Source organism: Sus scrofa, chromosome 1 (assembly GCF_000003025.6).
Source record: "Sus scrofa isolate TJ Tabasco breed Duroc chromosome 1, Sscrofa11.1, whole genome shotgun sequence".
In the NCBI taxonomy this organism is placed as follows: domain Eukaryota; kingdom Metazoa; phylum Chordata; class Mammalia; order Artiodactyla; family Suidae; genus Sus; species Sus scrofa.
Window position 1 is genome coordinate 226150916 of NC_010443.5, and position 13258 is coordinate 226164173.

At 38.0% G+C, this 13258-nt stretch overlaps 1 protein-coding gene and 1 long non-coding RNA gene across 2 annotated transcripts in view; one reads left to right on the plus strand and one right to left on the minus strand.

Annotated features, from left to right (window-relative positions):
* LOC110255694 overlaps positions 1 to 10565 on the plus strand; it is a 40872-nt gene extending 30307 nt beyond the window's left edge. The window contains exons 2-3 of the long non-coding RNA XR_002336366.1: positions 8019 to 8086; positions 10457 to 10565. This is a non-coding gene — a long non-coding RNA (uncharacterized LOC110255694). The remainder of the gene's footprint in view (positions 1 to 8018; positions 8087 to 10456) is intronic.
* The window catches only part of ALDH1A1 (aldehyde dehydrogenase 1 family member A1), a 53996-nt gene continuing 53169 nt past the window's right edge, over positions 12432 to 13258 (minus strand). The window contains exon 13 of the mRNA XM_021064911.1: positions 12432 to 13030. Within this exon, the coding sequence (XP_020920570.1) occupies positions 12958 to 13030 (73 nt within the window). The 3' untranslated portion in view covers positions 12432 to 12957. The remainder of the gene's footprint in view (positions 13031 to 13258) is intronic.

A 13258-nucleotide genomic window follows, 5' to 3' on the forward strand; every position in this document is an offset into this window, starting at 1 on the left:
GAGCAGATTCTTAGGTCCCTGAGAAAGCACCCTGTGGGATGGAGAGAAGACATTCTTCAGCCTGCTCCTTCCATTCTTATTATGCTTTCCCCACCCACTCTGCTTTATGTTCTGCTTAGTATTAGAAATGGTAAAAGAATGAAAAAGGATTAGGAGGTCAGCCTTTTTTAGGGAAGCATCCCTTTAGGAATGATGTTGTGGGTTGTTATTCCAGTGGTATTGAGCCCTGTATCGCTTATCTGAACCCTTTCTCCATGCAGAACTAGCTCTACACAGCTCTCCTTTGACATTCACGGGCAACAGGAAGGAGGAATGTCCCCATGCCTCTCTGTATAAGCACACCTTCCTTCTTCCTTTCCACCTGTTGCCCAGCAATAAATTACTGTTCTTTGCCATAGCTGTTCCTCTGGGAGGCTCTGACTTTATTTCTTATATATCCAGTGGAATAACCATTCCTTCCCATCACCTCATGAGATGTTACAATCACCAAAGTTAACATTATAACAAAATGTAGTTATTCCTCTCTTCTCAGGGTCTGTGCCTATAATCTCCCTGTGCTTTGATTCCTTATTTCTCCAAACTTCCTTTGCTTCTTCCCTTAGCCAAAATTTAATGATTAAAATTTTATTAAATCTAAAAATTTCCTCTTCTACCATTTTCTTGAGACTTGATTTGCCTAAAGACAGGGAAACGCTGTTGTTGGAAGAGATGAGCCCTAATAAATTTTTTTTTATCTTTGAAAATCATCTGGGAATAGCTTAAAAGCCTTGAGATGTTACAGAAGTACCATAATCACTTCACTTGGTCTAATAAGACCTTGAACACCAGAGCTGTGGAGATCATTGCTTTGAGCATCTCTGGGCAGAGAAATATTTGGGTAAAGTTTTGACTGCTAGGGCCAGTGAATGAGAGAGAAGACAGCCTCTCTCCTGTGCGAATAATATTCTGTACTTTGTGATTTGTTGACTGGGTCTGGTGCTTAGATATTATGGCATATTGTTCAGAATGAGGGAGATTCTCGTTAGACAGCCTGGCTATGAATCTTCAAGATGCTACTTAACTAGGTGTGTACCTTTGTCAAGTTAGTTAAATTTTCTGAGCTTCAGTTTAATCACCTACAAGATGAGGAGAGTAGTACAAATCTCATAGGGTTGTAGAGAGCAGGAAATAGGCTAATGGTTAGGTGCACTTAGAATAGTGCCTGGAATGAGCTAAGGGTTCTGTGAGAGGTGCTGTAGTCACGCAATGTTTGGTGGTGTTCTTGGGTGTCCATGGTTCTGGGATGTCCCATGGTATTCTGACATGTTCTGTCATATTCTTTCTTGTTCTCTGGTTTTCTTTGGTAATGTGTTTTACCCCATGGTATTCTATAGTGTTTGTGGTGTTTTTGGTGTCCTTTGGTGCCCCGTGATAGTTTGTGTTATTTTGTCATGTTTCATTTCATCATATTCTGTGGCATTCTGTGATCTGTGGTGTTCTGTGGTATACTTTGGGATTCTGCCATCTTCTGTGGTGTTCTGTGGTATTCTGTAGTGTTCTGTGTTGTTCTGTGGTTTCCTGTGATACTCTGTGGTGTTTTTTTTTTTTTTTTTCGGTGTTTCATTTCATGGTATTCTATGATCTTCTATGGTGTTCTGTGGTGTTCTGTGATGTTCTGTGGTGTTCTCTGGTGTCCCATGTTGTTCTGTGATATTCCATTGTGTCCTGAAGTGTTCTGTCATGTTGTGTGGTTTTTTTTTGGTATTCTGTGGTACCTATGTTGTCTATCTGTGTTGTCTTATTGTGTTCTGTGGTAATCTGTGGTGTTTGTGTTGTTTCAAAGTATTCTGTGGTGTTCTGCCATGTTCTGTGGTATTCCATGGTATCCTGGTGAGTTCTGTATTTTTCTGTGGTTTCTCATGATTTTTTGTGGTGTTTCATTTCACGGTATTCTGTGGTATTCTTCCGTCTTCTGTGGTATTCTCTGGTGGCTTATGGAGTTCTGTGATATACCACGGTGTTGTGCAGTGTTCTGTCATGTTCTCTGTTGTTCTCTGAATATCTGTGGTAATCTGTGTTGTTCCATGGGATTCTATAGTGTTCTGTGGTGGTTTTTGTTATTATTTGGTGCCCCATTATATTCTGTGTTGTTTTGTGGTGTTTCATTTCATGCTATTATGTCTTACTCTGTCAACCTCAGTGATGTTTGTCATTTTTTGCGGTGTTCTGTAGTGTTCCATGATAGTCTGGGTTATTCTGTGGTGTTCTGTGGTGTCCCATGTTGTTTTATAATGTCCCATGGTATTCTGCAGTGTCCTGTCCTGTTCTGTGTTATTGTTTGGTGTTCTGTGGTATTCTATGGTAATCTGTGTTGCCCAATGATTTACCATTGTGTTTTGTAGTAACCCATTGTATTTTGTGGTGTTCCATGGTCTTCTATCATGTTCTATGGTATACTGTCATGTTTTTTGATATACCATGGTACTCTGTAGTATTTGCTGTCATTCCTGTGTTCTGTGGTTTCCCATGTAGTTTTGTGAGGTCCAGTGGTGTTCTGCAGTGTTGCATCGTGTTCTCTGTTATTGTTTGGCATTCAATGGTATTCTGGGGTAATGTGTTTTCCCATGGTATTCTGTTATAATGTGTGGTATTTTTTGGTGTTTCATGGTATTCTCTGTTATTCTATCATGTACTGTGGTGTACCCTGGTATTCTGTGGTGTTTTGTGTTGTTTCGTTTCATGATATTCTGTGGTATTCTGTCATCTTCTGTCTAATTATGTGGTATTCTGTGGTGTCCCGTGGAATCCTGTGATGTCCCATATTGTTCAACAGTGTTTTGTCATGTTCTGTGGTACTGTATGATAGTTTGTGGTAATCTGTATTGTCCTATAGTATTCTGTAGTGTTCTCTGGTATTTTTTGTTCTGTGATGTCCCATGATAGAATGTGTTGTTCTGTGGTGTTTCATTCCATGGTATTCCGTAGTATTCCATCATCTTCTGTGGTGTTCTCTGGTGTTCAGTGGTGTTCTGTGATGTCCCATGGTGTTATGCAACGTTCTGTTATGTTCAGTGTTGTTGTTTGGTATTTTGTGTTATTCTGAGGTAATCTGTTTTGTCCCATGGTTGTTGTTTTCTATTGTGGTAATCTGTGATGTTTTGTGGTTTGTGGTTTTCCTAGGTATTCTGTGATATTCTGTGGTTGTCTATGCTGTTCCATGTTTTCTTGTGATATCTGTAGTGTTTTGGGATGTTTCACAATTTTCTGTGGTATTCTGTCAAGTTCTGTGGTGTTCCATAGTATTATGTTTTGTTCTTTGGTGTCCCATGATATTTTGTGGTGTTTTGTGGTATTTCATTTCATGGTATTCTGTTATTTTCTGTGGTCTGCATGGTGTTCTGTGGTATTTGTTGCATTCTGTGATGTGCTGTGCTGTGATGTCTGATAGTGTTCTGTGATTTCCCATGGTGTTTAGCAGTGTTCTCTCATCTTCTGTATGGTTCTCTAGTGTTCCATGGTATTCTGTGGTATTTCTTGGTGTTCTGTGATGTTCCATGGTATTCTGTGTTATTCTGTCATGTTCTGTGTTGTCTTGTGTTATTCTGTGATGTCTCATGGTGTTTCATGGTATTTCTTGGTGATATGTGGTGTATCATGTTATCATGTGATATTTCATGTTTTCTGTGGGATTCTGTCATATTCTGTGTTGTTCCATTGTATTCTCTGGTGTCTAGGGTATTCTGTGATGTTTTGTGGTATGCTGTGGTGTTCTATGGTAATCTGTGGTTTTCTGTGGTTTTCTGTGTTATCTGTGGTGGTCTGTGTTGATTCATGGTATTCTGTAGTATTCTGTAGCATCCCATGTTTTTCTGTGGTTTCCCATGATATTCTGTGGTGTTTTGTGGTCTGTAGTATTCTGTGGTGTTCAGTGGTATCTCATTGTGTTCTCTGATGTTCTGTAGTGTACTATGGTGTTGTATAGTGTTCCATGGTGTTCTCTGGTGCCCTACTGTGTCCCATGATGTTTTGTGGTATATCATGATGTTCTATTGTACCACAAGGTATTCTGTGGTGTCCTATGGTGTTCTGTGGTATTCCATGGCAGTTGTACCTTTCACTCTGCAGGGAGGGTCTAGAGTGCTGCTGATAGCTTTGGTGTCTTAACCTAATTCATCAGCTGCAGGGAGAAAGAGCTAGGCTCAAATGGCAATTATCTACCTTCTTCTGGGTGGGGGAGCAATTGGAATGGAACAATCTATTGGACAAGATAAGCACCAGCATGACAAAAGTCCTGAGGATGAAGCCTCAGGCTTTCTAGGGACTCATGAATGGAGATGGAGGAGGAAGACACATGGGGGTGACACATGGGGTTGATAATGATTTGTGCTTGCCTAAGAACATGAGGTACACTCTCTCATATGAGGGTCCTGCTCAAGGCTTTTTTCATTTCTAATGTGGATACTTTAAGAACTTTCTCAAATCTGATGCAGAACTTCAGAGATTTCATGACATCTCTAGAAGTAGGAAAATAGAACTTTCTGTTTCTGCCAGTAGATCCTCCTCTTGCTTACCCACCTTTCATTGTAATTCCAAACTTAAACTTGGCTGGGACACGATAAGACATTTCAGCTCTATAGACACGTATCTTAAAACATGCCAAGGTAATTCCCATTGCAAGTGGTAAATTTCAGTCATATATTTTACACGGTTATGATTCAATACATACAATAACTTGGATGAATTGCCAGAGGATTGTGCTGGTTGGAAAAAAAAAGCCTGTCTCAAAGGTTGCCCACTGTATGAATCTTGAAATGGCAAATTACAGAAATGGAGGACAGATTGTTAGGGTTAAGGGAGAGATGAAGGTGGAAGAGACATAGGTGTAACAATAAAAGAGCAACATGAGATACCCATGTGATGAGGAAAATGGCTGTAATGACATAAATGTTCTGGTTGTGATATTGTGTTAGAATCTTTCAAGGAGTTCCCATCATGGCACAGCAGAAATGAATCTGGCTAGGAACCATGAGCTTGCGGGTTCGATTCTTGGACTTACTCAGTGGGTTAAGGATCTGGCATTGCCATGAGTTGTGGTATAGGTCACACACACAGCTTGGATTCTGCAGTTGTTGTGGCTGTGGTGTAGGCTGGCAGCTGTAGCTGTGAGTTAGCTCCTAGCCTGGGAACCTTCACATGCCACACGTGTGGCCCTAAAAAAAAATAATAATATAATTTTTCAAGATATTACCATTGAGGAAAACTGAGTAAAAAGTATGTGGGATCTCTTTCTACTATTTCTTAAAACTACATGTGATTCTACAATTATTTAAAAATTAAAAGTTTAATTGAAAAAATCAATCTCAAAGAGTTTATCATTCATTTTAAGATTTCTCTTTGTTACATTTTTATGGCTTGAAATTCAAAGTTTCCATGATCTTGCCCCAAATTCTTTGTCCAACTTCATCTTCCAAACCAAGCAGGACCTTCACTGTTCATGATATAAACCTGGAGCTTTTCCACTTTTACTCCTATTTCCATGCCAGAACATCTTTCCTGCTTCATCTGTATTTGTTCAGGTCCTACTCTATATCTGGCTGGGCCAGATGCTGCCTCCTCCACAAAAGCCACTCCAGGGAGAAACCATTTTCCTCCCTCCAAACAACTGCATACTTTTTGCTATCAATCTTATATTTTGTACATTCTTTTATTTCCATGATTTAGAGCATATTTCTCATCTACTCTATTAGATATAAGCATTGAGTGAGCAGGATCTTTCATTTTTATATGAAACAAATAACCTTGGTCAGCCACTAGAATTGTATTTTCACAGAATGAGGACTTAATACACATCATTTCTTTTGCAGTCCTTAGTATACACAGTAGATGTCTAATAACTGTTCAATAAATGTAAATTTTTGTTTTTGTAGCTAAAGGCACTTTTCTTTGCAAGTAAATGATTAAAACTAATTGAAATTTGAAGTTCCTGTCGTGGCTTGGTGGTTACGAACCCGACTAGTATCCACGAGGACGTGGGTTCAGTCCTTGGCCTTGTTCAGTGGGTTAAGGATCCAGTGTTGCCATGAGCTGTGGTGTAGGTCACAGATGCGGTTTGGATACCACATTGCTGTGGCTGTGGTGTAGGCTAGCAGTTGTAGCTCCGATTTGACCCCTGGGCTGGGAATCTCCGTATGCTTCAGGTGTAGCCCTAAAAAGACAAAAGACAAAAACAAAAACATAACTAATTGAAATTATTTGAAGGGTTATTAAAAAGTATCATTTCGAGTTTTTCCTTTTGTTGACAAAAGGAATAAATTCCAGTGAATAAAATACATACAACTAAAATGTTTTAATGGATATTATATAACTCCATTTTTAAGATCCAAGGAATAGAATGGATGCTACATATTTAATCAAGTATCAGTTAAACATCTACTATGCCACATGGGGACCCAGGCAATAGCACAGAACTAGGAGTTAGAGTACAGAGGGCTTTAGACAGACAGACTCTGCCAGTGTTAATTTAGTGACTTTTCAAGTGTCTCAATTTCTCCATGCCTCTGTGAAATGAAGTTATTGGGCTAGAAGAACACTAGGTTCTTTTCTAGCACTGACATTCTGTGGTTATATGAATTTGGGATGACTGAACATTGAACACAAATGCTAAGCCATGTGCTTTTAAGTCCACTAATCCTTCTCATTGAATTCATATGGGCTGAGTCTCAGAATCGGTCACTGGGTAACCAATGTCTTTGTGGGTTCCTGTGCAGCATTTGAAACCAGTTTCTTCTGTTTGTCATTTGCTTAGTCCTGCTGTCCCTGACTGTTAGCGTAAAGATTAATCATGATGACTGGCAACTCAGGGGTGAAAGGCAGTTGAGCTCATTTAATTAGAACTAACCCCACTTGGGATTAAATATATTCAAATTTCCAACCTCAGCTCTAAGTCAAGTTTTTGTTCACATTCTTCTCTGAACCCTTTTTAACTTTTATCTGAAGGGAATGATTTTTTTTTAATGATGGGAAGGATGGGCAAATCACAATTATGTGGTCCTAACTAAGATTAGCTTAGCAGCTAGGTCATTGGAAGACTGAGCAAAAGAGCATAGAGAAGATACAAAGTCAAGGTCAAGAGAAAGATACTTTCTTTGATCTCTAAAGGTACTTTATTATTTTTGTTTAATATTGCTATTATTAATTTATAATTTTTATAGTAACATTTATCATTATTCATCAGTAGATCAGTAATATGTTGGGTACTTGTCATATACTAAGAACCCTGAAAGCATTTTACAAACAGTATTTCAGAATAATTCAGTTAAGTAAATACCATTATTAATTACTTCTTAAAGACAAAGAAGCTGGAATTTAGAGAGGTTGGATATCTTGTTCCAAATCTCAAGTGAGTTCAGAACAGGGATTTGAAACCAATTTGCTGGGCTCCAAAGGCCCAGGTGGTTATGTAGAACATGATATCTCTACCCAAATACTAATAACCAATATTTTCTTTTGAATGATTGCTAAATGAGAAAGGTTTAATCATTGACCTAAGATAATACCACTAGTGAGCCGTGGAATCAGAATTGAGGATCTCTTTGACTCCAAAGATCAAGATCTTTATACCACAATTGCTCTTTGAAAGGAGAGTCTTTTAAAAATATTTCTATGTGATTAGGGAGTTGTAACTAGTTCAAGTTTAAAGTACCTTCCCAGATGTCATCAGAATGTAGGCAACCTGTTTTTATGGGAAAATACTCAAATAAGTGAGCTAGGAAGTTAAATGATAAAAGGAAACATTGCAGTACTATAGACAAGGGACAGTCTCTGATAGCCTCAAGGGAGCATGCAGCTTTTCTTCAAAATTGTCCAAGGGAGAAAATATATTTTTCAGCTTATAAATATCCTTGTCTGTTACCATAGAGGATGGATATTAATAATCAAACCTTGAAATGAAGTATTTATTCTTTAAAACTCTTTATTTCCTCTGAATCTTGTTAACTCAGTAACACTGAGTTTTGTGTGTCCTCTATGCTTCTTGCCAGGCAAGCAAAACAGCCTGGCTGAATATTGGGCGTGCTTACTAGGAGCAGCAAGACAAAAGGAAGCTGTGGTAAGTAAATGCAGTGCCTGATGCTGAATTAAGTTTTGGATCATGGGGGTAGGTAGGGGGGGGGGAGGAGTGAAGTCATAAAGGATATTAGTGGGACAATTAGAGAAAATTTTATGTGGATTTTATATTGGATACTAGTATTTCATCAATGTTAAATTTCCCAAGTTAGATAATTAAATTGTGACTTTGTGAAAGAATTACATTATTTCTAGAAAAATATGCTGATGTATTTTGGGGACATGGAGTCTAAGAGTTATTACTAAAAGTTTGTCTTGGAGTTCCCATCATGGCTCAGTGGTTAATGAATCCGACTAGGAACCATGGGGTTTTGGGTCCAATCCCTGGCCTCACTCAGTGGGTTAAGGATCCGGCATTGCTGTGAGCTGTGGTGTAGGTCACAGACAAGGCTCGGATCTGGTGTTGCTGTGGTTCTGGTGTAGGCCGGTGACTACAGCTCTGATTAGACCCCTAGCCTGGGAACCTCCATATGCTGCAGGTGTGGTCCTAGAAAAGACAAAACAATAAAAAAATTTTTAAAAAAATTTGTCTTAAGGAAAAAAAAAAGAATGCATATTGAGAATGAGAATGAAAAATGTGGGAAAATATTAAGAATTAGTGAACAAAAGATACATGAGGATTCTTTGTGTTGCTATTGCAGCTCCTCCAAAAGTTGGGAATTATTTTAAGATAACAAGTTAAAAATTTAGTTGGTGGCCTAATCAGATTTGCATTTTCATATTTAGTGTATTTTTCAAGACCTGATGAATCTTTAAATAAGTGACTTTACAGAAGTAAAAAAAAAAAAGTAAGATCCTGAAACTCTAATGAAATCCCTTTAGGATAGTGCCATGTCAGCCTCCTATGAACATTTCTATAAAACTCAAAGATGTCCATTAAAACAGAACTAAACAAAATAAAAGTAAACTAAACTAAAAGATTGTGAAACTAGTCAGCATGTAACACTAAAGTAAATGTACAAAAAACATTGCAACACTTTTGGCATAGATATTCCATTAACCTACAAAGTTGACTTTATTGGGATTTTGAAATTAACCTAAATGTTTATAGATGTCAATGGATGTGGCTATTTCCCCCTGGAATAAAACCATCAGCCGGAACCTAAAGACTGGATTAGAAACATGGTCTAGAGCAACTTCAGGCCCCTCTGGGAACACTGTGGCCTTGCCTTCAGAAAGAGAGATTCCATTTCTTCTCCCCCACAGAATATCAGAGTGATGACTGAGCTAATTCTCCCTTATTTGTGCATTGACTCAGGATTGTATCTTACAAACTGCCATAGTCCCAGTGTGTTATAAGAGTGAGCTTTCATGCTACCCTGGCAGTCACTGAAGTTCGGTACCCAGGAAATTTGGCTCTCCTCTCCACTTCTCCTTCTTAGTTATTCTCTCACTGTTAAAAAGGGAAGACTCAAATGCATCTCCAGAGAGCATTACAAAAAAGTAAAAAAAAAAAAAACCTAAGATAAATCAGCAAATGAGGAGTTCCCATCGTGGCTCAGTGGTTAACGAACCCGACTAGTATCCATGAGGATGTGGGTTCGATCCCTGGCCTTGCTCAGTGGGTTAAGGATCCAGCGTTGCCATGAGCTGTGGTGTAGATCACAGATGTGGCTCGGATGTGGCTGTGGTGTAGGCTGGTGGCTGCAGTTCCACTTTGACCTCTAGCCTGGGAACCTCCATATGCCATGGGTGCAGCCTTTAAAAGACATAAGACAAAAAAAAAAAAAAAAAGAAAAAGAAAAAGGAAAATTCTAATTGGGAATTAAGTTAAAAAGTAACTTGGTTATTTGATATACTCTGTAAAGGCCCAAAAGATAAAAGTTAAATTGATGATAAGTGTACACTTATAAAAGTCCATGTGAAATTAGATACTCAAAAAATAACGCACATCATCCAGGGAGTGGTGTCTTTTGTGTCCATTACTCCCTCCAAAATTATATGAAGAAATGACTAAAATTCCCTACTTGAGTTAACTGTTTTCAATTGGCCACAAGAGTTTAAGAAACATGTTTTCTCCCTATTTCTCACTGGCTATTTTAAAATAAACCCAGAAACGTGTATCCTGAAAAATGGAAAAAAAAAAAAAAAAAAAAAAAGACACTAGACTTTTGAGAATCCGTACCTGAACCCTGATACTGCTTTTGCCTATCCAGTTACCTCAAAATCCTGTGAGTAACTTTGGGGTTCTTGGAGATGAAAATGGTTCTTGGAGATGAAAATACTTCTTCCAGGTGGATGTTGAGGAAAATGAGTTCATATTTATGACTGCAGAGCTGAGTTTTTTATGATAAAATTCCTTTCTTTATTTCCTGCAGCCCATGGGCTAATAAGATACCCTTCTACTTTTCAGGCTTTTAGGAATTGTTGCCAGTGTGACTTTATATATCAGCGGAGAAGGAACACAAATAATGTCTAGAGGGTCAGGACAAGTCAGTATTAAACAGATATTTTTTGTTTAATCCTGTAATGTCTTATTTATACAAGGAAGATTTAATTTTAAAATACTTAAACTTGCTTCTGGCTTTTGTCTTGTTCTCTGTTCATCCTGTGTTCATCCCTCTTTGTTCTACATTTAAAAATGGTCTGGTGCAAAACCATTACAATATTTACTTGTCTACCTATTAATTTATTTATTCATACTTTTAAATACATCTTTTCATAATGTAGACACTGTCTGGTTTTCAGAAAACAGAGCCCCCTCTGTATTTGGCTTTTTTTTTCCTTCCCAGTGTGTTCTGACATATTTCAGTTCTCTCTAGACTTTAATTCCTCCAGTTTTCAAAATGGTCATTTTGTCCCAAATGGTATGAGATAGTCCAGATTGCAAATCTTTTAGGCCTATACAAGTTTGAGAAACTCTTGCAAATGGAGGTGAAATTATTTCAAGTCTAAGAAGTTAATAAATCTCATTCTTCAACACTTTGTTGCACTTGACTATGGTAGCTCTTATAATGTCCTAGTAAGAGTATCACTAACGTGTTAATGTAAAATGACAAACAATCATTTATATAAAATCTGAATCTGAAAACAGATGTTATCCTAAAGATTACTAAGCTTAAATTTTAAGCTGCTGAAGTACAAGCTTTCAATATGTATAGTAATACCCAAAAAACATTACACTTGGGCTTAAATCCACATAAGAGCACAACAAGAAAAAGCTCTTTGTCTGAGGGTCAGAATATGTAAATATGGTCCAGTTAGTTCTACAGAGGATATTTTCCCAGCTGCTTCCCTTTGATTCTAAGATGCTCTTCAGGAGTTCCTGTCGTGGCGCAGTGGAAACGAATCTGACTAGGAACCATGAGGTTGCAGGTTCAATCCCTGGCCTCGCTCAGTGGGTTAAGGATCTGGCGTTGCCGTGAGCTGGGGTGTAGGTCGCAGACGAGGCTTGCATCTACTGTTGCTGTGGCTGTGGTATAGGCCAGCAGCTACAGCTCTGATTAGACCCCTATCCTGGAACCTCTGTATGCCGCAGGTATGACCCTCAAAAAACAAAAGACAAAAAAACAAAACAAAACAAATAAAACCCTAAGATTGCTCTTCAGAACACTCAGTCTTACTTCATTGCACAGGATAGCAGCTTCTGATGTGGGTTTCTTAATGTTAATTGGTATTAAATGGGGGTGAGGAGAATACAAGGCCTCTGGTTAAGTAAATTTGGGAAGAAAAATTATTAAACAAAACTAACTAGGTTGTAGGTCTTCTCAGAACTTAGAATATGCCAGTGTGCAATCTGCAACTCCAAGAGGGGAAAATATTATACAGACCTTTTTTTTCAGTTAAACATGTCCCGAGGAACTGTGATATAGAACTTCTTTCCTCTTTATTCACTGCACATCTGCTCATTATTAAGGTTCACATCCAGCCAAATTTCTGTCATGAGGGCATTCTCAAGTCCATCAGTTACTGGTCATTCTACTTTTTGGCACTGTACTCTTATAGTTCTTAGAATTCTCATTTCCATTATGTGCCCCATCCTTTTTTTGGGGGGATAGTGTGTTTGTTCTCCCTATAGTAATGCACTTGGATAATGGACCATCCTCTATTCATCTGTTTTCTACAACACCTCACATAGTGCCCAGAAGTTTGTGGAAACTCAGTAAATGCTTGCTGAAGGACTCAAGCCATGTATCTCAAATGTTTGCTATTAATTTTAAGAATTGTCCCAGAGAATAAAATGTGTTTCTTTACCCATTTGAAAATAAGTAGATTAGACTTCTATTTTTCAGTGTGTCTTTATTCTCAATTTAGCACTGTTTTTGAGTGATAGGAAGAGTAAATCACCATAACCAAAACTCTACTTTAAAAATTCACACTGAACAAGAATCATGCAAGGTTGTTTTTATTAAGCTTTATGTTTAGGTTACAACTAAGTTTTCAGGCATTACTTCATTTCACAAGCAGACATTCTACGAAACATTTCAACAAACTCCAAGGGCTTCACCACTACAGGGACTAGAGCACATCTACTCTGCAGTTAACAGGTACAAGTACTTCAAGGGGTTGTCAAGGGAAAGAAGCTAAACAACTGGTCCTCTTCTATAAAATGATTATTTTTGACAAGTTGCTACAAAGAAAAGCACACAACTATTACAGAGTTAGAGAGATCGTTCATCCAAATCCATTCTTTTCATTACAGATAGGATTTGGGGGTCACTTATCAGAAGGTAAATGATTCTTTCAGTGTAAGCTACATGTCAAGTTTTCTATGTGTAGTATTAATGCTATTATGATTAGTTTATGTTTAAAAAATCAAGGAAAGAACAATTTTGCATTTAAAACCCACTATGATATATTAGCCACTATAGGAGACGCTTAGCCATTGAGGAGTCATCTCTGCAATCCTGTAGTTTATGAGTTCTTCTGAGAAATTTTGATTGTGACTGTCTTGATCTCTGTGTATTCATGGAGACCATATTCTCCGCTAGAGAGAGAGGAGAGAATGCACAGAATTTAGCACAGCAGTAGAAATATACTATGGTCAGTGATTTGGTACATATTTGTTCCTGCTTGTCTGGCCAGGGACAATGGAAAATATTTTCTGTGTACAGAAGCATTTCACATAGTAGCTAGCCAACCAAAAGATATCTGGTCTTACACAAATCCCCTTGTGGGAAAAAACTTTGAAGCTTTTTTTTTTTTTTTTTTTTGT